This window comes from Cherax quadricarinatus, chromosome 9 (genome assembly GCF_038502225.1).
Source record: "Cherax quadricarinatus isolate ZL_2023a chromosome 9, ASM3850222v1, whole genome shotgun sequence".
NCBI classification, from domain to species: domain Eukaryota; kingdom Metazoa; phylum Arthropoda; class Malacostraca; order Decapoda; family Parastacidae; genus Cherax; species Cherax quadricarinatus.
The window spans coordinates 19,192,894-19,218,748 of record NC_091300.1 but is presented as its reverse complement, the minus strand read 5'-3'; the positions used below and the strand labels follow the sequence as shown (position 1 = coordinate 19,218,748).

Genomic DNA, 25,855 nt, shown 5'->3' with positions numbered 1-25,855 from the left:
TAAAAATATGTTTAATTATATATTCGTATGTTATAACAGTATACATAAAAGTTTTGTTATTTGACTTAATGATATTTTTATCGTAAGTAGCTACTCTGATTGTGAGATAAAACATAATACAGTGAGGACCTAGTTCTTGAACATTCGCGGAGGAACACACATGTACCCAGAGTTGATTCTCCGCAGGAAGCTTGGCTATAAATATGTGTAGTGTGGTGCATTGACTCACACAGCAGCTGACCTGGACCAGGAGTGCACCCCGGAGGCTTCAACACGAAACTATTTTTTTTTGTCGCTAAAATTTTAGTTTTTGGAGCATATTTGCGTTCATATTTCAGTGAATTTGTGTTAAAATCAGAAACTCTAGAATTAAGTGCAGTGTATTGTGAATTTACGTAAATAAAGTGAAGATCAGTGAAACTTTAATTCAGTGTATTAGTAAATAATTTCCTTTTGCAGCTGTTGAGATCCTGTAATGTCTTCCTTGGGGTTCTCCTGTGTCCAGGCGAGCAGCCACCTTACACACGGCTTGTCCTGTCAGCGCAAGGCCGGTTTTACACAAACACACACGTATAAAATGGTTTACCTGTGCAATCCTCTTCGTATATTAAATGGAATTATCGATCCTGTCTGAAAGCTTTGGTATATTTTTGATATACGTTCCATATTTATTATGGGAAGGGCTATCGTATTCTTTATTGCAGCCGTCCTGACGGGTTCTTCTGGGCGAAGAGATCCAGATCACCCAGCATTTCGCTGATCATCCCACCCTAGGGCCGCTTGGTATAAAGTATCCCCCAGAGATCGCTCGTTCGATTTTTTGTTATTTTGTATTTGGGAACATGTTTTGTACTGATGTTTAACCTTGAAGTGTTCGACTATCAAATTAAGGTTGATCAGCTTGCAAGTAGTTATGTTAGAACCACTTGCAATTTCCAACCTTAAGTTTTGCCTAGCTTGCAATTGGGTTTCATCTATAACTGTTACCAGATACAAGTATTAACATAGATTGTTTTGTCATTAATGGTATTGAACTGTTATATATGTGGCAGTACATCATCTGGCACATTGGTCTCACACTCTCTCTCACCCCATGGGCTGTCAGTATCTGTCCTGCTCGAACGACTTGTGATGGAGTAGCGACTGTCCTGGAGTGCAACCTCTGCTGCTGGGTCCAAGTCTGGCGGTATTTTAGCGCTTGAATACTCGCCGCCGAGTAGTAAGTTTTGTGCATTTGCAAATGTTTCAATGTTTGGGTTCGAATCCCAAGATTGAGTAACGTGTTCTCAGATAAAGTAGTTTTGATAGTTTACTGTTAATGCTCCATCTTTTTTTTTCATGTTGCTGGTATGTCTTGCCATCAGTTTTTTTTTCCCCAGACAATTTAAACTTTTTTTCCTCTAGTACTTCAATATGGTTAGGATAGGGACTAACAGTACTTTCAGTGTGACTGGTTCTGTCGTGTTTATGATGTGGAGCTGTTGCTAGTCGCAGTTGCTGTCAGACCAACCAAGTTTGCTATCACTGGAAAAGGTGAGCGGTGCATCGCCATTGTCCCAATTCATTATACAATCACGGAATTAAATTTGTGACTTAGCTCCATAGTATTACAAGGTCAGACTTGCATACCAAAATGTTTATATTTTGTCAAATATGACTTGAGTTACTTAACAAGCTCGTTTTACAGTTTCAAGGATTAAGAATTTTGGGTGATATTACTATCAGACTTTTTAGTAGTTATCAAATAAATATTACATCACTGCTGGGGGAAATGCAAGGGAGTGGGAAATTTTAGTATTTGCAGATTGGACCAACATTATTATGAAAAGCAGATACTATTGTGTACTACAAGGCGAGGTACAGAACAGGCACTGGTGGCACAGAGTCCTCTGCAAGTATACACAAGGCAAGGCAGAACACAAATCTACACACATGGTTGGATTTGGAGGTAACCAGATATTTCGTTAAAATAAACTAGTATGGGACTGAAACTAAAAATGACAAGTGAAACTGGTATGTATTGAATGGTTAAATGCAAAACTTTTCCAACACGTCGATGCTTCCTTTACACAAAAGCTTGCAATTGCCAATTAAACTTGTTCGAATCAAATTAATTTGAAAACTTAACTGAAAGGTAATTATTGGCTTTGTTACTTATTAATATCTAGAAAGTTAAGCTAATGCCTGTTCTAGTAGTCTTTGAATCTATCCTTCTTCGTATCAGGTTATTCAATATTTTGTGACTTGGTGCATGGCAAGTCTTGTATGTTTTTGAGTACAAAATGAAAATGTGATCTGTAAACTGTTAGGGGGAGAGAATTGTTCTGATTTTAACAGGTTTGTGTCCTGCTCAACTAGCCTGAACTTGTTCCCTCGCATGCCAAAATGTTCTGCAACTCTCGACTTTATAACATCCACTGGGGACCCGCTTGGAAACTGTACATGGGTGATATACAGGTACTGATAATTGTTTGAACAATAGATCCATGATAAATAAAATTGTAAGTACTGTAGTTCAAAGAAACTTTAGACCCTTTGTCCAATCTCATAGAGAAAGGATAGTTTTTAATGTTTAAAGTGTAAGCTCCTTTTTTTTTTTTTTTTTTTTTTTTTTTTTTTTTTTTTTTTTTTTTTTTTTTTGTGATTAGTCTGTTCATGTAGGATAGTTTAGATTTAGTATAATTTAGTGTTTTAAATATTGCATATTTGTTGGGGGGGGGGGGTTAGGCTACTGACCTTTCTTTACAAAAGGCATTCCTGGATTTTTGAGACTGGGGAAACTTATAAATAGCCATGTGCCTGTTGGAGTGTTTGCACATTGACCGTGAGTTTGGACATCCTGATACGTCCCCTTCAGCACAGCATCCCCATCCTGAGGTACCCCTGCAGGAGTGACTAGACATGGGGGCCACCCACTTACGATAAGTAGGATCTAATGTATTTCAAAGATTTCAGCAAATACCATGCAGAATTTAAGTTATATAATTGTATGTACAAAGGGTAATTTTGGAAGGAAATTATGAAATTACAATGTACAATAAATTAGTGTTTGAGCTAAATTATAGTACGTACAATCAGATACGTGATATGGGCCATCTCAAGTTATTTTTGTGCAAGAATTACTCTCGATTCTCAAGAATTCTTTATATTTAGCTTCCAATTCTTCAGTTTGACAATAGGAGAGTGGACTATTGAATACATACTTAGAGGTATGGGTAGGTACGAAGCTCCTAAATCATTTAGAAAGGTGGAAGTGGATAGGTTATTGATATTTCTTCAGGTGGAATTACGGTGTTGTTCGCCTTTGGTTGGTGGCTTCCCCTGCATATACATCTCATTGACTTAGAAGCTTCTTGCTCCTGTACAATGCTTCTTCCCCCTTCGGTACAGCACCTCCATCATAGAGCATTCCTGTGGAAAATTAAGGTAACCCAGTTTGATACTTCATCAATATGAAGTAATTTATATAAATTCGTAGTCTTCATTTTTAATTTAATTTTAAATACTATAACAGCAAATTCTGAAAGTTAAGAAGTACAGTTCATATATTCTCTGCTATAAGTCTTACCTTTTTTTGTACCCTCCAAAGCTGTACAGCCCTTGTGGGTTTAGTGTTTAGTTTTGGTTGTAATAATACAGTAATGTACCCCTCCCCCCAAAAATGCTGAAGCTTGTACCTGATTGATAATATTTAACCAAACAATAAAAGTTGTGGCATACTGTTCTAATGTTGGCAGCAATGTCTGAAGTTTTCTTGAAAACTGTTGTATACAGTGCTTCAGATTGATTTTCCATGTATAAATTTAGTTTAATTTCCACTAATTCTTTCATGTTTTTTTTTTATTTAAAAGAATATATATAAAACTGAAGAATGATCATAAATGCCAACAGTCCTATGCATAAAGTACAGTACAAAAGTAAAGTGAGCTGTTCTCGGTTAAATGCTAGGCTTGCTTAGTTTACATTTTTACGCCTTGTAATGTAGCATAAGTTTTGCTAAGAATAACAACTAAATACAGTAACTACACCGGTGGCCTGGTGGCTAAAGCTCCCGCTTCACACACGGAGGGCCCGGGTTCGATTCCCGGCGGGTGGAAACATTTCGACACGTTTCCTTACACTTGTTGTCCTGTTCACCTAGCAGCAAATAGGTACCTGGGTGTTAGTCGACGGGTGTGGGTCGCATCCTGGGGGACAAGATTGAGGACCCCAATGGAAATAAGTTAGACAGTCCTCGATGACGCACTGACTTTCTTGGGTTATCCTGGGTGGCTAACCCTCCGGGGTTAAAAATCCGAACGAAATCTTATCTTGTCTTAATTACTCAAATGAAGAAAAGATTAATTGAAAAAGCATGATGACAGTTTCATTTTCATACAATCAACAATGGCTTAATATTTCCTTCAAATATGATTTTATGTACAAATCAAGCTTTGGGAAGTAGATTCTGTCCAGTATTAATTACAATAGGAATGTAAGGAGGAGCCTTGCAGCAGGTCTGTTGGCCCATGCTAGACAGGCCTTAACTTGCACGAACCTACACTCACTCGTTTACTTGTTCAACCTATTTTTAAAACCACCTGAGGTTTTGCCTCCGTGATGCTACTTTGGATTTTGTTCCACTCGTCCACAACTCTAATACCAAATCGCAGCTTTCCTATTTCCTTTTAAGCCTAATTTTTTTTCCAACTTTATTAAAACATTGCTGTGAATTCTGTCTTAGATATTTTTCAGCACATTAAGTTCCTGCCATCTGTTAATTTCAACTGTATCCCCACTAATAATATGCCTATCCAGAATGCAGATTCAGTATTTGGAGATTACACCTATAGCTCTCCATTGATTAAAAAAATTAGACAAATTTCAATTTTAATTTAAAGAGAATTTAGCAGAAAATCAACTCTTTACTAACTTTTTTTTTTTTTTTTTTTTTGACGGTACACCTTGATTGAAGTCACTGAGAATTTGATACTGTACATGCAGCATTGCACTACTACATTAGTAAACAGTTTGTCCAAATTTTTTGTTTGCTGTTAGGGTAGAAGTTGACATGTAACAGTTTTCATCCCATTTAATAATGATTCCATTTTGCTCTTCACACCAAAAACTAGAGGTTTATCAGAATTGTTGGGCTAGCGAGCCATTAGGTGACATACAAACTGTCATTGTTTAGTAGCCAGCAAGTACCATAAAGTAAAAAAAAATTCAAAGTAATGAAAGGAAATGTTTATTACAGTAGTTTGCTTAGCAGACGTGTTCATTCAGATTTGGAATAAGTAATCCATGTATGTATTTGTGGAGATAATGCTAATGCTATTTTTGGATGCTAGGTTGTTGCTAAATCTTAGTTTCTTTCAGTTGTGCAGTTATTACTAGACAAATTAGCTCGTGGATATGGCCTTGTTAACAATGTTGATTATTCTAGTACTATGTTGCATCTTAGTTTACAGTATTTTTAGTAATGAATGCTGGCTACAATAACCCCTACAGAATGGGACTAAATTAGATTTCAAAATTTGATGTTATAAAACGACAGGTGCTTTATCTGTTATTAAATCGTACTGTAATCTGTATCTCTTTGGTTAATTTGTTCTAATGTTTGAATGCCATGTTAATTAATCATTACTGTGTAAACACAACATAAGGAGACTGAACCAACATTTGTACTATGGTGCATTTGCTAAAAAAAAATATTCATTCTAAAATTTAAGCTTAAGAATTATGAAGCCAAAGTTGAACTGATTGAAAATTTTTGTCCATAAACAAGTAAAGATATCAATACTTTTAAATTTTTCTGTGATTAGCATCACCTTATTATCTATGAAGACTCGTACAGACAGTAAGATGTTGGTACTGAGTCCACCCCATTTCTTATGGGAAAGAGCATGTTATATTGTACAGTATATGAACTGACATTTCAAAAAGCAGGGGTGGGGGGGTCTTTCAATGAAACAAATTGTTTATTCATTAGGTCTTCGCTTTGCATGGTGTGTGTGCCTTGTAATGCAGAAGTTCATCTGAAGAATCCTTTTCACAGCTTGTGCAACAATATTTTAGTGGCCCCTGTATGTATGCAGAATAGGCTTCATCCCAAATGTACTGTCGAGACTCGCCCACAGGTAACGATAGAGTATCTTTGACTGATACATTAAAATATCCTGAAATATTAATTTAACATTCTGTATGAATTAAGAAACAAAGGGGGGTTGGGCAGTCAGACATGATCATGAATTATTTAACAGTTCATATGAAAGTACATTACAGTACTGCATAAGTTTGTTGCTGTTGCACAAGGAAAAAATCACTCCCTAAAATATGGCAACCACTCAAGTGTATTGATCCTTGTTTTGATTGTCCTATGCAAGTCTTTTTAAATAACCTTTCATTTCAAAAATATAAATGCACAAAGTAACGTATTTGCTGTTACATGATATAAACGTTGTGCCGGGTATTGTGTAAATTATTCCAGAAATGTTGCCATATGGTTTAGGATACAGTATATTTTTAACTGTGATAGTTTGAAACTTATTATGTATGTACTATACCAAGTGGCTATTTGTTTTCTCTTCAGATGAATCTGTTAATTATTTCTGGCAGGTCAGTCTCTACCTTCCTTATCTTCATTATTTTCTCTGAAGTTTAAGGGATTGAGGGTGGGTGAACTTATCTTACATATTTCCAGCCCCGAAATTTTTCAAATCTGTTGCTGTTGTAAAGTCCAGTCTCTTGGAATCTTGAGAGCAACATATGAACTACCAGGTAAAAGGTATGAAGACTGCCTTGTCTTAAGAAATATTGTGATATTTGCTGTAATATCAAAAATGTGGAGAAATTATCTGCAGTTATTGAGGGTTAAATTTACTAATGCCTTTGCATTTCAAATTACTGGGAGAAATAAGAGGGAGTGGGGAATCGTGTATTACAGTATTTGCAGATTGGAGCAGCATTGCAAAGGAAATTCAGTTAAAATTTTGAAGAAGTTGAAGATGATGAAATATTATACAGACTGTTTGGCATAAGGCTACCCAGATGCTATACACACAAGACGACAGTGATATTTGAAGGTAACTGAAAAAAAAAAATCCCAATTTCTAAAACAAATATAGTACAGTATATTGGCATCGGGCTAACTTACAAACTATTTGGAAAAATTATGTATTTATAGAATAGGTAACACATTAACTAAACATTAGTATTTGTATACCACTGCATTTACTTAATGAAATTTTTTTTAAATTAACGGTTTCCTGAGTTGCATAAAAGCTAGAATTGAAAGGCTATTGGATTATATTACTAGACATTCAACTTAGTGTTCATCCAAGGTGAAGATTTGCATGCGGGGGGGGGAGGGGAGGTAACTGATAGTATTTTTCTGTAAAGGCTTGCCCAGGTGGTTTGAGACTGAAATCTATTATTCGCCTCTGCTGTCTTGGCTTCTCCCTGTTGGCACCTGCATACACATGGCTAATAATTTCGACGATCTGTCCAGTACTACTTGCTCTTCAGCACATCAACATCCTAAGGCATGTGTACAGAAAATTGGAGGTAACCCATTTATAGATTGGTCTTTGATCTAAAGTTTAAAGGAGCTATTTCTAAAAAGTAATGTCGTATATGTAGATAACCTTTTTATATTTTTTGAGTGATTAATGTTGATCATGCAGACAAGGGGGTATTTATTTGTTTTCGGATTAGTACATCATTGTATGCATCCCAGATTCATTGAGTAATTGGTTCAATATTGCTGAACTTCACTCATAAGTAGTTTCTTGACTGAATGGCTTGCATTGCAAAAATTATCATCCCAATTTGAAAACTGGATTGCATTCTTCCACTCTTCTCACCAGCATGAGAGGAAATTTATAATTTTTTTTTTCTTCTCCATATGTCTCCAGCTCTTGTTCTTAAGTCTGTTTGTAAATTTCTTTATTTTTTCACCATTCTGTATTTTATACAAATACATACGGATGCTGAAAGAAAGGAAAGATGTAATGATCTAAGTGAGATAATGCAAGTCCTGTATATAGCTGTGGTCCATAATTAGGGTGTCAGCAATTTGCTTTTTTTTTTCAGTAGGGAGGCTATTCTCCTCGTCTCTCAATTGGTATTTCCCAATATACTCTCTGAAATTAACTTTACTTAGTTCCTCTTTACCATTCTGAAAGGAAGGTAACAAGGCTAGATAAGTACGCTATTAATTTTCAAGCAAATTTCTAATGTCCCATAAGCCACTTTTTGCATGTTGAACATCTGAGCATTAGCAAAATCTTAGCTTGTGTTGTGCCAAAGTAATCTTAAACATGTTATATTGCAGTAAATATGTTTGAAGGTTATATTTTAATATTTATTATTTCGTGCACATAAGTTATTCTTATTGTAGCTGTGGAGAGAAGCTATTCTCAGATGTTACTCAAGTTTGCTTGTCTTCAGAATTTAATTGCCACGTGTAATTTTATGGAAATCAGCTGAACTAATTTTCTAACATTCATGATATTAAATAAAAGGAAATTTTCACATGATAAAATTAAATAAAAACTTTTAAATGTAACTTTAGACCTTGAAGATAATGATTAACTTCATATGGAATAGTAAGTGATTACACTTTTTTAATTCATCCCATTCTATATGGGAAAGAAATCTGGTATCTGATGGGGCATTATTCATGAGGTAAATTTAATGTGGATTGAGTGTATTGTGATACAGGTTCCACAAATTGAATTTTGTTCTAATCTTTGTAAAGTTTTGTAGAAGTCTCATAATCAAATTCACTAGTGTAATTTATAAAAAGCATTAATGTGCCTTGAAAGCTCCAGTTATATGCAGATTTCTTAGTATGAATACAATACTGACAATTAAGATGTTGCAGTTTTAAATAAATTTGAAATATGGGAGTGTAGGGGGATTGCACTCTTTATGGGTGATTAAAAGTATATAAAGTTATCAGTACCTCTTCCATCATTATCCCATGTGGCATACTGATTTTTTAACTGCAAGGTCTTAAATTGTGGTCAAAGCCCTGCTTATATCTCTGCTGACAATTTCCCCTCCATTATTTTTGAGGATTCTCTCTTGACAGGAAAGGTATTTGTCATTTTTTTATTGTCCATGCTATATTTCTTTTGCATATATGCAAAGGGAAGTACTGTATGTGAAGAGAAATGCCACAAGGTTACATCCTGCAGATGTTTTGCTTGTCCTGGAATGTTTTTTGAAGTAAAGGATTTTTTTCTTGAGTGGTATTAATCTTCACATGTTTGTCAGGAACCTTTGCTATATGCAGAAGTTGGTGTATTGATTTTGTTGATATATATTTGGTCGCTCTTCGGATTGCAAATATAGTATAAATGTAGTCATTCTTTATTATGGTATATACTATCAAACTATGGCCCTAACATTGTATAAAGATCTGGGAAGGGGGGTGGGAAGCAGTCACCAAGTTTTGTATTTTAAGATTCATTGCAAAAGTTGCAGAGGATGGAATGGAGCAGGTATTTTCCCCAAGATGCAGAATAGCAGTGCAGTGAGTGGTCACTTAAATATTTGTCTTTTGTTATTTCACAGTAATGTTAAGGCATGGTAGCAAAGTTATTAAATTTTGAAGACAAGCTAGAGATACGTAATGAATATTAAAACATTCTGCAGCTCGAGATTTACTGTGGTTTTGACAGCATTGCTTTAGTAATAGCTACTTTGGTATTTGATAACCATACCATATTGTAAGCTTGACAGTAGGAGAGGAATTTAGTTGGTTAATTTTCTTAGGATTATTGTCTCAAGCACTGGATGTGTCTGTGACCTGCTTCAGCATACATGCAAATTCTACTATGATTGTTCCAAAATAACCCTTGACTGTATTGGGAGGAATGCAGACTTCTGTGGTAGGAATGACTAATTTATTCAACATATAAAGTGATTAACACAAACCAGCCAGAGTAAAATATGTAGGTGGGAGAAGGGAAGTTCATGCTCTTCAAGCACAGGCTATCAGCTGCATATTTTTCTGCTGTGTTCATCACTGAAGTTTGACATTGAGTCCTTCATATGTTGCTATTAGACTTTGTTAGTAAGCTGTTTCAGTGAAGTACTTTGTCTTTGGCTTGTGTATAATGTATATATTTAAATTGATAGTACAAGGAAGAGTGATAAAAAATTTTATTTGCTTACTTAAACCAGTTTAGTGCCAGAATTAAAAAGAACACTTGACAAACCAAAGAGTTTGCCTGATTGGAATTTCTGGTTCAGCATATCAAGCAGTCATTTCTTTCAGAAAGTACTTGTCCTGGTGCTATGCTAGACCAAAGTCTGAATCAAGGCAAGGCCTTCTTGTCAAGCATTTACCCTTGAATATATAATTGCTTTCACTGAACTGCATGGAACATTTTGTCATGCAATTACTTCAGTACTTTGCCTACACTGGACTGCATGTCACATGTTATTAGTTTTGGATTTCATTCCAGGGTTTTGAGCTAAGGGCATTCATAATTGTTGGTATCATATTAATGGTATACAATACTGATTGGTAGATAAATAAGATATGCAGGACTATCTTTATTGCAGTAAAGATACCAAGGTGCTGTACATGTTTTATTTATCACCATTAGTGGTATTCCACTTATCCCTGTGCAATCTTGTAACAATATTAGACTTTTTAAATTACACTATACAGTTGTAAAGAAACAATTTTTACAGGCTTAGCCTTGGGAAACTGAATGGGATGAGGGGGGGGGGTAGACTTATTTTCTTATGCTATACATAGCAGCATGGTCTCATCTGGTGGCAACTGATGCTTGCAGCTGACATGTTGGCTCTACTAGGTTTGTCATCAACATCATGCATACAGGTTTGCTATGTGCTTGGTTTTCGCAAGGAAATGCGAATATTGGACTTTTCATCCAAACGAATATTGGACTTTTCATCCAAACAATAACTTTTATGCTTTTTAAACATGAATTTTTTAACTAAAGCCATAAGCATTCTAGTTTGGAGTAGGTATGGAAATTCGTTAAAATACCTTGTTGAATTTTAAAATTAAACTAAGCTATAAACATGAGTAGGTATAGGTAGGCAAGAGCTAAGATTTCTGTTAAAGGACTGGCGGCCAGTGTTTCAACGTAGGGGTTGAGAAATGCGGATCCACAGCGTGTTCGTGTTCTGACTCGGCTTCTTGGAAGGCAGCTACATGTGCAGTCCAAAGAATATCTGTAAAATCGGTATGTGGATTATGTTACTCCATTGCCATAGGATATAAATACTAATACTCATGACATTAAGACAAGCTATTTTGATTGATCTCGAACGACCATGTGTTGTGAGATTTTGCATAAAGCCATAGGGTTTGGGGAAGGAAAGGGGGGAGGGGCTGGAGTAAGCTATTTCTTTAGTTACAGACCAGACATCGTTGACCAGGAGTTACACTGCACACGAACATACTTCACCGAATCCCTGAGCAAGAGATAATCATTAGCAAAGTTGGTTAGTAAATATGTTAGTAGTACTATCATAATGAATTATTTCCATAAGTTATTTAGTACAGTTAATTTCAGTTTCATAAACGTACAATACAAAATATTTATAATTACCAATATTTTTTTTTTTTTTTTTTTTTTATACTGAAACTTGATTTTCCACATTTCAGAACATGACCACCACGTATCATGGCAAATGTAAATGTGAAGATTAGTGATTTTGGGTGTTGTAGTCTTATCAATACTCATTTTAAACATGGCTAAGTGCTATACATGTAGATTTATGAAAAGTGACTTACTTTTTCTGGCTGAACTAATTGTCACCTCTGCTGTAATTAAATAAGTTAATTCCTTTAAAAAAATTGCAATACTGTAAACACATGAATATATTATTGTAAATTTGTTTTATTCTAGCATTCAGTGGGCCAATGAAAATTTACAGTGTGGGAAGAAATTTAATTACAGTATACAGCTTAGGTGAGCTCACTACAGAACAGCTGCTGGGATAACCTGTTTGGTTAATTTGACTGTAATTGCAATATGTATGTTGTAAATTGAAAACAATTTCAAGATGGCCCAGCTCAGCATATGTTGAGTGAATCCCTAGGGTTCGATGAAAATGTGTGCAAAAATGCTAGTTTATCTTGCATTTTAATTAATCATACTATAGACTATCACACAAGGTACTGTATGTTACACTAACAATTGTCTTAATTTATACATAATATTGACGGTGACAGGCAAATCCTGGTTCTGTCACTACTAAATTTGTAGTGAAGTCACTTGCTCTGAGCTCACCTGTAAACTGTTGTTTTTGTAACTTAATTTCCTCCTTATACATATGTAATGACTTCATCTTGCAGAGTACTGGAATAAGGAACAAGATACAGGAATTAATCTTCATTTTCTTGTTTCTTCGTGAGTTTATAATACTACAGTATTATTCATGTGAATAAGTTGTGAAATTTTTTATATACATAACTGTACATAAATAATCTCTCTTATCTAATTGCCATTGTGTTGGAACGGTGTTGCCATTTGTTTATTGCTGGAATATGTTAAAATGTGAATGTTGCATTGCTGTTTATTCTGATATGAGTATAAATGGGAGGATTCTTTTTATCATTGTTCTTCGTTCAGTAAATGCCTGCCTAAACGGTTTGATAAATGCTGTTAAATTTTATGTTCTTTAATATTGGTATAGTTTTGAGCTAAAGATCTTGTGTTCATCCTTATTGTTTAAAGGCTAACAGTAGAAAGTATTACCTTGTGTTTATAAATTTGGGTTGGACAGATTAATAGTTTTGACTGCAGTGTTAGTTAATTTCTCATTTGTGCTTCGGTCTGACAGTTTTACCTGGACTTGTTTGAAGTGTTTCTAGCTTTATAAATGTTGAATGTTGCACTTGCTGCAAAGTCAATTTTTCAGTAATCCTCTTTAATTTTAAACACTTATCACTTTCACCATGGTGGTCAATTTGTTGAAAGATTGATTATTCCTGCTGCAGTTGCGAAGCTTGTACATGTAGGATATATTTTCTTCAGATACATTCACTGTGAGGCTGAACTAATGTAATGTTCTTAATCTTTTTTAATGCAACTAAATTAGCAAAAGCTTTTTCACTTTGTCATCTGTTTAAAGGATTTTTTTTATTACCTAAAAGGTCACTAAACATTGCCCTTGCATTTCAAAAATTTTTTTTGCAAAATTTTGCGCTGTCTTGTGTATGCAGTAAATTCAAAGTAAACGTGAGAAATTTGTTTTTCAGTTGTATTTAGGATAGTGCATTTTGTAAACTTGGAGGAACTGGAACCTTGCATTAATGGATGTGTATTCTATTAATTCAAGTGTTGGTCACGCTCTTGTAAACCCAAGAGGATTACAGGAGAGTGGGAAAGTGGGTGGGACTTTTCCTCCAAGTAATAAACATTGTCATTTACCAGTCATCAAAAGAAAAAAAAAAAACGACACTGAAGATGGAGGATCACAAGCTAGCTACTAAAGGTTAGCATTTTTATTGTATTCAAGATAACTTTAATATTGCAGAAAAAACTTTTTTTTTTGTAGCCATATAAATTTGTGGTCACCCAAATTTGCATTACCATCAATTCATCCTTTTGGAACTAATTAGGATCCTGAACACATGGTCATTGCAAAAAAAAAAGTCAGTGATAATCACTATGTAATACTAAGATTTAAGTAATTTGTATATTATCTCTTAATGGTCCCACCTTAATCTCTGCTGCTACCTTCATTACTATTTCTGCCACTATTCTGTGCCCTCCAACACCATTAGTGTTAACTCTTCACAATTCCCTCTTATATATACTGGTCTTTCAAGCTTCAGTGCAACTTGTAGTCAGTCTGATCAAAACCTTGTGTGCAAGGCATTTTTATCTTCAGTAAATATAATTCAAAGACTTGCCCTTGTTGGGTATTCGGTGGGTGGCCTTTTCATGGTTTCACATCACTAGTCAAAGTTTTACTTTTAAATGTATAAACTTCATATTAATTTGAAAAATAAATATAGTGATCCATCTATTATTGTTAGGCATGAAAATTATACGGTACTGTATATTAAATACTAATATACAGTAATCCATTCACAGTTAAAGGAATGTGTAACCTGCTTACTGCGACTATACTTCTTGATGTTCAAGTACAATGTAATTTACAATCGACTAGGGCAGATGGAGTGGCATACAGAATTTTGTGGTTGCAACAGAATGGGTTGTGAATTGGATCTCTGATTTTGTAAGATGATATCGCATCATCTAAGGATCCATATTTCAATATGAGCAGGTTTGTATTTACGTTGTTATACTAAATGTGTGTATAATACATATAGTGTATGTATATATATATATATATGTGTGTGTGTATGTATATAATATATGTATAGTTTAATATATATGTATCTTTTCTTTTAGGTTTGCCAGCTTAGGTCGATAGCTTGAATACCAGTACAGAGAGAAGCTGGGTGAAGATTGCATCGGTATTCTCGGAAGGATAATTAGGATATTCGTAATTGTGCTGGTGACCTAGTTATGGTTGGATACTGCCAGTGCAGACGTTATCTTGGTTCCCAAAAATTCGTTGGATTCTGCACTATGACTGACAGATTGCTTCAGTGTTGTGTTGGGGTCTACATGTTGCAAACCATGGATGCAGAAGGCTGAAGATGATCTTCAGACAAAAGATTTAAGGTTAACATGAATGGAGATGGACAAGTGTGCTGGGGTCTACAGGTGCAGATGGACAGAACACTTCGGCCTACAGGTGCAGTTGGATGATGTGCTGGGGTCTACAGGTACAGATGGACAGAACACTTTGGCCCACAGGTCAGGTTGATGGATGTGCTAAAGCCCGGGATTGCAGTTGTCGATGTGCTGCTTCCACATGTGATGTGCTGAGGCCTATGGATGTGTTTGGGCCCACAGGTATGATGGATGTGCTTGGGGTCAAAGGTATGATGGACGTAGTGTTGGGGCCTACAGGTATGATGAACGATGTGCTGGGGCCCACAGCTGTGATGAATGATGTTGGGGGCTCACAGGTATGATGGATGATGTACTAGGGTCCACAGGTACCCTAGTACATGCAGGGGTCACAGGTGCACATGGAATGGTGTGCTGAGGCCATGGGTGCAGATGGAATGGTGTGCTGGGGCCATGGGTGCAGTTGGATGATGTGCTGGGACCATGGGTGCAGATGAATGATGTGCTGGGGCCATGGGTGCAGATGAACGATGTGCTGGGGCCATGGGTGCAGATGAACGATGTGCTGGGGGGCCATCGATGCAGATGGAATGGTGTGCTGGGGCCACAGGTGCAGATGGACGACGTGCTGCAGCCACAGATGCAGATGGAACAGTGTGGGGCCACGGGTGCAGATGGAACGGTGTTGGGGCCATGGGTACAGATGGATGATGTGCTGGGGTCACGTGTGCAGATCGACGATGTGCTGGGGCCACGGTTGCAGATGGACGATGTGCTGGGGCCATGGGTGCAGATGGACGATGTACTGGGGCCACAGGTGCAGGTGGAATGGTGTGCTGGGGTCACAGGTGCAGATGAAATGGCGTGCTGGGGCCACGGGTGCAGATGGACGATGTGCTGGGGCCACGGTTGCAGATGGACGATGTGCTGGGGCCACGGTTGCAGATGGACGATGTGCTGGGGCCATGGGTGCAGATGGACGATGTACTGGGGCCACAGGTGCAGATGGAATGGTGTGCTGGGGTCACAGGTGCAGATGAAATGGTGTGCTGGGGCCATGGGTGCAGATGGAACGGTGTGCTGGGGCCACGTGTGCAAATGGAACGGTGTTGGGGCCACGGTTGCAAATGGAACGGTGTGCTGGGGCCACGGGTGCAAATGGAACGGTGTGCTGGGGCCACAGTTACAGATGGACGATGTGCTGGGGCCATGGGTGCAGATGAACGATGTGCTGGGGCCATGGGTGCAGATGGAATGGTGTGCTGGGGCCACGGGTTCAGATGGAATGGTGTGCTGGGGCCACGGGTGCAGATGGACGATGTGCTGGGGCCATGGGTGCAGATGGACGATGTACTGGGGCCACAGGTGCAGGTGGAATGGTGTGCTGGGGTCACAGGTGCAGATGAAATGGCGTGCTGGGGCCACGGGTGCAGATGGACGATGTGCTGGGGCCACGGTTGCAGATGGACGATGTGCTGGGGCCACGATTGCAGATGGACGATGTGCTGGGGCCATGGGTGCAGATGGACGATGTACTGGGGCCACGGGTTCAGATGGAATGGTGTGCTGGGGCCACGGGTGCAGATGGACGATGTGCTGGGGCCACAGGTGCAGATGGACGATGTGCTGGGGCCACAGGTGCAGATGGACGATGTGCTGGAGCCACGGCTGCAGGTGGACGATGTGCTGGTGTCACGGGTGCAGATGGACAATGTGTTGGAGCCACGGGTGCAGATGGAATGGTGTGCTGGGGCCACAGGTGCAGAAGGACGATGTGCTGGGGCCACAGGTGCACATGGACAATGTGCTGGGACCACGGGTGCAGATGGACGATGTGCTGGGGCCACGGGTGCAGATGGAACTGTGTGCTGAGAGGCCACGGGTGCAGATGGAACTGTGCTGAGAGGCCACGGGTGCAGATGGAACTGTGTGCTGAGAGGCCACGGGTGCAGATGGAACAGTGTGCTGGGGCGACCAATGCAGATGGATGATGTGCTGGGGCCACGGGTGCAGACAGACGATGTGCTGGGGCCCACAGGTGCAGACGGGCCGTGTGCTGGAGCCACAGGTGCAGACAGATGGTGTGCTGGGGTCACAGATGCAGACACGGTGTGCTGGGGCCCACAGATGCAGACGGACCGTGTGCTAGAGCCACAGGTGCAGACAGATGGTGTGCTGGGGCCACGGATGCAGACAGACGTGTGCTGGGGCCCACAGGTGCAGACTGATCGTGTGTTGGAGCCACAGGTGCAGACAGACCTTCTGCTGGAACCACGGATGCAGGCAGATGGTGTGCTGGGGCCTACAGATGCAGACGGACGGTGTGCTGGGGCCCACAGGTGCAGATGGACGGTGTGCTGGGGCCCACAGGTGCAGACGGATCATATGCTGGGGCCCACAGGTGCAGACGTATTGTGTGCTGGGGCCCACTGGTGCAGATGGACAATTGTCTGGGGGTTCGCTGGTGCAGATGGACGATGTGCTGGGGTTCACTGGTACAGATGGATTTCATGAGGACCCAGTTTGGATGGACTAGGTTGAGTATCACTGTACAACAATGAAAGCTGCACAAGAACCTACTTAGTATTATAAATGATTATTGGGGTAGTGTTACTCTGGCTTAGCAAGTCTTTCATTAAGAAATACAGCATTTCTTGTCTGACAAGTATGTATGAATAAATTATAATTTTGTAAATTAAGCAGCGAAGTTATAGGCACCAGAGTAACACGTCTAAAATTAATCTGTAAATGTAAGGCACCCCATCTTCCTAGATCACAGGTTGCTTGGGGAACTACACCAGCAGAGTTTGATGCAATGAAGTTATACCATGTATGTGGTTACATGGGGGTGTCAATGGGCTACATCACAAAATGAAGGGATGAGAGTAGGCACTGAATTATAGGTGCAGCATTTGAAGATCAAGAACAGTTACACCAGGTGAAGGCCTCGAATTTATGAAGTTAAAAGACATTGAAGATTATGGCGGCACTGTGACAGGAAGCTAGATGATGCTCTTTCATCCTTTGCAAGAAAGGTCAGTACTTAAGAGCTAGTAAAAATCAACCATACTTTGTAATTATGCTTAATCTAGGTAAATTCAGTCCTTAATATATTTATGGATTTTTTTTTGTTTCAAGAGATTATTGAATCTTACAATATGCCTCAGTTTTTCTTTCTGTAATATTGGCAGTGGTCTGGGGTCATTGCTAGATTTTACTAGGACTTTGCTGTTAAAATACTGAAAGCTAAAGCTTTGGTAACTACTGTGTATGATTAATATCTTAAAAATTTCCCAACTAAATATACGGCATTTTATTTACGAAACTTTTTTTTTCTTTCAGATTGACATGGTTGCTATGGAGATACAGCTGAAGACTCCTGGTTAGCATTCCTTATTACTAAAAGAAAAAAATTTACTAGTAAGAATGTAATGTTAGGGGAAAATATTGCATGATTATCGGGATTACTTCTCGTTAACATTTAAGAAAAGATTGCAAGGTATTTAGGTTGGCCCCAGAATTTTTCATGTTTTTTTTTTTTTCTGGGGAGGTAGTTTTTTTTTATCCTTGGGGTTGCTTTTATGTGGACAAAGGCCTTAAACTGGCACAGCCTAAATAAAAGGTCTGTAACCTACATGGAACCTACAAACAATAGAAAATTGCTTCAGGAGTGGATGGAAAATAAACTAAAGATCACGGTTCCAGTTAAAAATATGAAAGGTTTTAAACCATACTTGCTACTATAGCACTACTGGTAAATGCAAAGAACTTGTACGTTGCAATTAAAAAATACTCTATACATCACTAGGAAGAACCAGTGAGACTACAGTATTACAGGTATGATCTAAATTGGAAATGGACATATTCTGGGGTATTTTAAGGATTGCTACTTTGCGGTTCATTATTTACAGTACTTGGTGCTTAATCTTTAAGCAATTTTCAACTTAAAGATATTGGGGGGGGGGGATTGGAGTATTTGAGAGCCCTAGAAAATTTATACTGGTAAAGGCATTTAGAAGGCTTAATTGCACTTATTAATGAATGCATTAACTGGTGAACTTGAATTACTACCATGATTTAAATGAAAAAATAACCTAAATGCTTGCATACAAAATGGTAATAAAAGTACACTATACTAAAAATTATGTTCTGTAAATTATTAGATATGATTTGGCTGGAATTTTTTTTTACATAACTTAAAGTTCTAACAATTTTGTTTTTATCTTTGTTCTGCTATTCAGAAACGAATGTGGTGCCATTAGCTTGTAATGGGTACATATCCTATATGCTGGAAGTACGTTAACTGCAGGAAAGTTATAACTAATTTTTCAGCTGATAAACAAATATGGCCTTCATTTCTACTATGTATTTCAGAATATTTTAATACGCAACCTGTAAGACTATTAATATTTACAGGTACTTAAGAAAATTGGAAATGAGGAAAATCATTCAAATATTATCTTGGATGGTATTTACTTAAAATGAAAAGTATCTTACGTGTGATAAATTATACAAAGATGCATTCATTGAAAAAGTTGGTTAAAATTGAAATTCACAGGTTTTGCAAAGACCCTCCTTTAATCCTGACTCTCTCATTGACTTCTTGACAACGACTGATTTACTCCACAAACTCGGATGATACTTTTCGCACTCCCCTCAGCCCTTTCTAGTTCAGTCTTGCTGCCCTTTACCCTTTCACCATCCACTACCCCGCTGTTATCCGTAACCTATTACTCCTCCATCTCCCTTTTGCCACCTGATGCCCTCGCTTCCTTCCTGCCCTGCAGGGCTGTATAGTCCTTGTGTCTTAGCGCTTCTTTTTGATTATTATAATAATAATGTAAAATCTTGCTAAACCCTGTAAATTTGTAGCTGTATATGAATTAGTGAAGCTTGTTTGATATTTGTTAAATATTTAAGATTGTGTACCTTTAGTAATTTTTAATATTGCTGTACAAGCAAGCCTAATTTTTTTGGGGGGAGGGGGGGGGGAAGATATGGTAAAATTATTTGCATTATGTTTCAGAGATCACCCTGAAGACTATTTATCAATGTAGTACTGGATTTTGTTGGATTCAAAATATGCTACTTTATACAAAACTTGTCAATTCTTTTTGGCAACATCGACATTTCATTAAGAAATGTTGGCAACACTGTCCTATATGGGTTTAATGCTCCTTTTTAATTAAAAATTAATAGCCAGGTCATTAATGTCCAGTATCTAGTAAAGGATATTCCTTATCAAGCAGGGAGTAATTTTTTTTTTAAGTCTCTTAACATGTTCGGTCAGACATGCATTGGAAAATTGGGGTGTTGGAAAGTTTTATATGAAAGCTAATTGCATCATCGTTAAATGGATGCTGTATAGCCCTTGTGATTTAGCGCTTCTTTTTTATTATATAATCAAGGGGGAAGCGCTAAACCCGGAGGATTATACAGCGCCTGGGGGGGGGATGTGGAAGGCATTCAGGCTTAATTCGGGGAACTGGAGCACAGATCCAATTCCCTAAATCAAGAGCCCCTCACCAACATCAAGGAACCTTCCTTGAGGGGCTTTTTTATTATAATTAAATGGACATTAAAATAGTACAGTACAAATGTTAGGTAATTGGTTATGCTCGACATCATATACACACTATGTATATATATATATATAAAATAGTACTGCATGCCTAAGGTCAGCCTTAAATGGTACCAGCAGCTTAGCCGGTTCTAAGTGAGGCAAATCTACAGCAAGATTTGTCTGGAATTACAAATATTCTTCCACATCCCCCCCCCAGGCGCTGTATAATCCTCCGGGTTTAGCGCTTCCCCTTGATTATTATAATAATACAAATATTTTTCTAATTTGAAGGACTAGGATTGGCCTGGTAGTTTTCTACGAGGGACCAGTGTAGTGATCATCACTTAAAACTGAAAAACCTGTACGAAGAAAGATCAAAATCATGGCCATCGATCTCTGGGGTTAAGACTAGGGAAAAAACCTATATGAAGTGGAATAGAGTGTCGTGGTCGTCCTCGGTGGTTAAGAGGGAAAACTGCCACTGGACATTGGTACGAGTGAGTGAGATTTTAGTTTGATTTGAAATGATAGTCCCCTCAAGGAAGGTTCCTTAATGTTGGTGAGGGGCTCTTGATTTAGAGAATTGGATCTGTGCTCCAGTTCCCCGAATTAAGCCCGAATGCCTTCCACCCTCCCCCCCCAGGCGCTGTATAATCCTCCGGGTTTAGCGCTTCCCCCTGATTATAATTGAAATGATAGTGGTGTGGAACTGAGTTTGGTTTAACATTGCAGAATGGAGGATGTGTATGATTGTAATCGACATTGCAGAATAGAGGATGTGTGATTGATCGACTCTGGGTTTTAAGAATGGACAGGGTTGCATCGACTGCACATAAGCGGATGGGCGTGGTCTAGATAATGGGCATCGTATTCGACATCACATGGTCTGGAGGATGGGCGTGGTTGCATCTGATGCGAGTTACAGAAATCGCAAACTGGAGGGCTTTGTTGCAGAATGCCTAAGATTGGTTACGAGAATAGACGTGGTCGCAAGACATTGAAGTATATTATGGTGTAGGTGGTAAAGGTATGTTTATATATATATATAATATATATATAATGTATATATTATATAATATATATATGTATATAATTATATATATATGTATATATAATATATATATATATATATATTCATAAGTTGGCTTAGCGCTTCTTTTTGATTATAATAATATAGACTTAAGTGGTTTAAAGAAGGGAATATTTTTTTGATTATAGTAAAGGAGGGAAGGGTGCGGCAGGTAAGTGCGTATTGAGATATTCAGGGCTAAATAATTTCAGTAAAGTGAGCCACGAAAAGGCGTGGTTTTGTACATTGGTATCGGAGGATGGCCATGGTTCGGTTCTGATTGCAAGTTTTCAGGTTGTATGAAATCTCATGCTGTATAGTCCTTGTGGCTTAGCGCTTTTTTGATTATAATAATATGAAATCTCATTTTGTGCTGTATTGGTTTCAAGATGTTTGTGTGCCATCGTAGCACTAGGGATAAATTGTTCAAATTCCCCTTTATTTAAAAGAATATTAGATGGGAGTGATCGCCGACAGTTGTCAGACGAGTAGGTTGAGCATCTTTAATCTTTAGAGGAACATGGGAGGGCATGGTTGTGGCACCATGCTGTATGACTGATGTATCATTCCACTTAAATTTTTTTTTGTGCCCTCTACGGAGGTGATCATTTCAGTACAAGAGGAAGGGGTGTCTCCAGCCCAAGGAAAGTATGGTTTTAGTAGATGGTGTAATAGCTTCAGCACGAAAATCCCTTCAGTACGAGGAAGGACTTTGCTGCTCCTGCACGAGAGGAAGGGTGTGGTTGCTCTGGCGGCACAAGAGGGGCGTGGTGGCTTGTCGAACAAGAGGAAGGGCATGGTGGCTCCGGTGGTACAAGAGGAAGGGCATGGTGGCTCTGGCGGCGCGAGGAAGGGTGAGGTGGCACAAGGGCGTGGTAGCTTCAGCTGCACAGGAAGGGCGTGGTAGCTTCAGCCGCACTGGAAGGGCGTGGGGTGGCGCCAGCAGCACAAGAGGGGCATGGTGGCTTGCCGCACAAGAGGAAGGGCATGGTGGCACAAGAAGTGTGAGGTGGCTTCGGCAGCACAAAAGGAAGGGCACAGTGGCTCTGGCGGCACAAGAGGAAGGGCGTGGTGGCTTCAGCGGCACAAGAAGGGCGTGGTAGCTTCAGCGGCACAGGAGGAATGGTGGGTTGCTTCGGCGGCACAAGAGGGGCATGGTGGATTCGGTGGCGCAAGAGGTAGAGTGGTTTAAAGGAGGGGATCTTTTTGATTATAATAGAGGGAAGGGTGTGGCAGGTAAGTGCGTATTGAGGTATTCAGGGCTAAATAATTTCAGTAAAGTGAGCCACGAAAAATGGGCGTGGTTTTGTTCATTGGTATCGGAGGATGGCCATGGTTCGGTTCTGATTGCAAGTTGTAAGGCTGTATGAAATCTCATTCTGTGCTGTATTAGTTTCCAGATGTTCAGCGTGTGCCATCGTAGCACTAGGAATAAATAATTCAGACAAATTCCCCTTTATTTAAAAGAATATTAGATGGGAGTGATCGCCAACAGCTGTCACACGAGTAGGTCGGTTGAGCATCTTTAATCTTTACAGGAACATGGGAGGGCATGGTTACTTGTGGCACCATGCTGTATGGCTGATGTATCATTCCACTGTTTTAAAAAGCATTTTTGTCCTCTACGGAGGTGATCATTTCAGTACAAGAGTAAGGGGTGTCTCTTCAGCCCAAGGAGAGTATGGTTTTAGTAGATGGTGTAATAGCTTCAGCACGAAAATCCCTTTAGTACAAGGAAGGACGTGGTTCCTCCAGCACAAGTGGAAGGACTTGGTTGCTCCTGCATGAGAGGAAGGGTGTGGTTGCTTTGACGGCACAAGAGGGGCGTGGTGGCTGGTCGAACAAGAGGAAGGGCATGGTGGCACAAGAAGTGAGGTGACATCTGCACCACAAAAGGAAGGGCATGGTGGCTCCAGCAGCACAAGAGGAAGGGCGTGGTGGCTTCAGCGGCACAGGAGGAATGGTGGGTCGCTTCGGCGGCACAAGAGTGGATTCGGTGGCGCAAAAGGAGGTATGTGGTGGCTTCGGCAGCACGAGAAGCATGTATGGTGGCTCCGGTGGCGTGAGAAGGGCGTGGTCACTCCGGCGGCACAAGAGGAAGGGCGTGGTGGCTTCGGCGGCACAAGAGGAATGGTGTGGTCGCTTCGGCGGTAGAAGAGGGGCATGGTGGATTTGGTGGCGCAAGAGGAAGGGCGTGGTGGCTTCGGCAGCACAAGAAAGTGTGTATGGTCGCTCGGCGGCGTAAGAGGAAGGGCGTGGTCGCTCCGGCGGTGCAAGGGGAAGGGCATGGTGGCTCCGGCAGCACAAGGGGTGTGGTGGTTCTGGCGGCACAAGAGGAAGGGCATGGTGGTTCTGGCGGCACAAGAAGGGCGTGGTGGCTCTGGCGGCACAAGAGGAAGGGCGTGGTGGCTCTGGCGGCACAAGAGGAAGGGCGTGGTGGCTCTGGCGGCACAAGAGGAAGGGCGTGGTCGCTCTGGCGGCACAAGAGGAAGGGCGTGGTCGCTCTGGCGGCACAGGAGGAAGGGCGTGGTCGCTCAGGCGGCACAGGAGGAAGGGCGTGGTCGCTCGGGCGGCACAGGAAAGGCGTGGTCGCTCGGGCGGCATAGAAGGAAGGGCGTGGTCGCTCGGGTGGCACAGAAGGAAGGGCGTGGTCGCTCGGGCGGCACAGAAGGAAGGGCGTGGTCGCTCGGGCGGCACAGAAGGAAGGGCGTGGTCGCTCGGGCGGCACAGAAGGAAGGGCGTGGTCGCTCGGGCGGCACAGAAGGAAGGGCGTGGTCGCTCGGGTGGCACAGGAGGGAGGGCGTGGTCGCTCCGGCAGCACAGGAGGGAGGGCGTGGTCGCTCCGGCAGCACAGGAGGGAGGGCGTGGTCGCTCCGGCAGCACAGGAGGGAGGGCGTGGTCGCTCCGGCAGCACAAGATGGGAGCATGGTCGTTTTTGTACAAAAAAAAAAAAAATGGTTTTCAGTGCAGAACGAGGGAAGACAGGATTATTTCAACATTGCTTCTCATACCCCATATGCTTGTTATTAGTTCCCTGAATAAGAAAGGAAGGTCGCAGTTGCAATTCAAGAAAGGCGGCACAAGAGGAAAGGCATGGTCTTTTCAGCATCGAGTAAGAATGGTCTTTCACAAATCTACATAAAGGTAAGATGTATCATTTCAGTTTAAGGCAAGTATATTTTGTTTTCCTATTACATAAGTGGTTCTTGTTTTGGGATGGTCTCCCTCTATATAAAATTAAAAATATTTCAAAAAGTTAAGAAGCTAATTTCAATTCCTGACTATTGTTACCCCTGATCCCCTCCGTTAAGAATCTCTGCTCTAGTTTTTTCCAATAGTATATTCTGATGGTCATTTTACTATTCTAATGGGATTCATTTTCCTACATTCTCTGATCTAGTATGTATAACACATGAACAGTAACTTTAGGTATGATATGCAGTAGTAGACGACTCAATTTGTTCTCTGGGTGCTTGTCGATTCCAGCCATATGGGATTTATGTCGAATGAATTCATAAAGGTATATTGTCTCCCAATTTTAGGAAACCAGAATTATTTCAGCTAGTTCCAGGACAGATGCTTTTATCCAAATTCACCAATTCCAGGTTCCCCATTTTGGCTTGATTGTTGAGACTGGGTTGAAGAGCCTGGAACAGTTGACTTGGTCAAGGTGGAGCGAGGCAGGGGACACGGGAAATCCAGGGACAGGGCCAGAGGAAGACGCTCATTCATAGGCATAAGATCAAACAACCGTGTCGGTCATTTGGGGTCGTGTATGGACTGGAAGCAGCAGTAGATAGCCAGTTACCGTGGATGGGAACAAGCTCTGCTACTCGCCTGGTCTATTGCCTTCGAAATCAGGATATTCCCTCCGACTACGCTTGGGGAATGCTGTGTTATTAGGATAATGCATGGACTAAACAGTATCCGTTTTAAGTCGCTTGAGCCAGCTGTTCTGCATGTTACGGGAGAATGTCATAGGTATCGAGAGTTTGGAAAGCACAGGCATACCAGTTTTTGCACTTATGACTCGCTCTTTGTCCACGGTTTGCAGGCAGAAACATTATATATTAACACTACCTGTGCTTGATGTGATTTTTACTGCTAATATAGTTGTGCGTGTTTCACAACCTTACTGATTTTGTATTCAAACACGAGCACAATACATCAATATTTGCCTTTAGAGTGCGTCCTTGCGCCTTTAGAGCTACTTCTACATATAGATATGATTTAGTCATCAGCTTTTTATACTTCATAAGGTTGAATATATGTATATATATAATAAAATTTTGAATGAATTTTTTGTTGTTCCTTAACTGATGAAATGGTCTTTAATGTATTATACATTAATATGTTGTATGAGATTTAAAAATACCATATGTATGATACTACCTAAGAAAATATTTATAAATAAGGCATGTGAATAATGCATGTACATTAATATGCTGCATGTAATTTAAAAATCACATGAAGTATATATATTACGCACCCTATACCCATCCTGTGGGCGGTAGTCAAAAGATTAGAGGTACATAATGG

General features: G+C 39.9%; 1 protein-coding gene across 11 annotated transcripts; it reads left to right on the top strand.

Annotated features, from left to right (window-relative positions):
* Window positions 1-216: 216 nt before the first annotated feature.
* On the top strand, window positions 217-25,614 carry LOC128686102 (uncharacterized). 11 transcript variants are annotated; one of them, XR_011391774.1, is made up of 8 exons: window positions 218-11,210; window positions 11,382-11,472; window positions 11,636-13,470; window positions 14,076-14,268; window positions 14,397-16,841; window positions 16,932-17,719; window positions 18,027-21,274; window positions 21,918-25,614. XR_011391774.1 is itself a non-coding variant. In XM_070083282.1 (7 exons), exon 7 carries the CDS (start codon window positions 23,480-23,482, stop codon window positions 24,344-24,346), a length of 867 nt encoding a protein of 288 aa, XP_069939383.1. In that variant the 5' UTR covers window positions 218-11,210; window positions 11,382-11,472; window positions 11,636-13,470; window positions 14,076-14,268; window positions 14,397-17,719; window positions 18,027-21,274; window positions 21,918-23,479; the 3' UTR covers window positions 24,347-25,614. The 11 variants fall into 11 exon arrangements, 1 of the variants encoding a protein (XP_069939383.1); XR_011391776.1 differs by having other exon boundaries at window positions 14,397-17,719; window positions 18,027-18,066; window positions 21,016-21,274; XR_011391775.1 differs by having other exon boundaries at window positions 14,397-17,719; window positions 18,027-18,066; window positions 20,539-21,274.
* Window positions 25,615-25,855: the final 241 nt, after the last annotated feature.

What these genes read in the sequence shown, in the direction of transcription:
- LOC128686102 (XM_070083282.1), top strand. Translation starts at nt 23,480, where the DNA reads ATGGTGGATTTGGTGGCGCAAGAGGAAGGGCGTGGTGGCTTCGGCAGC.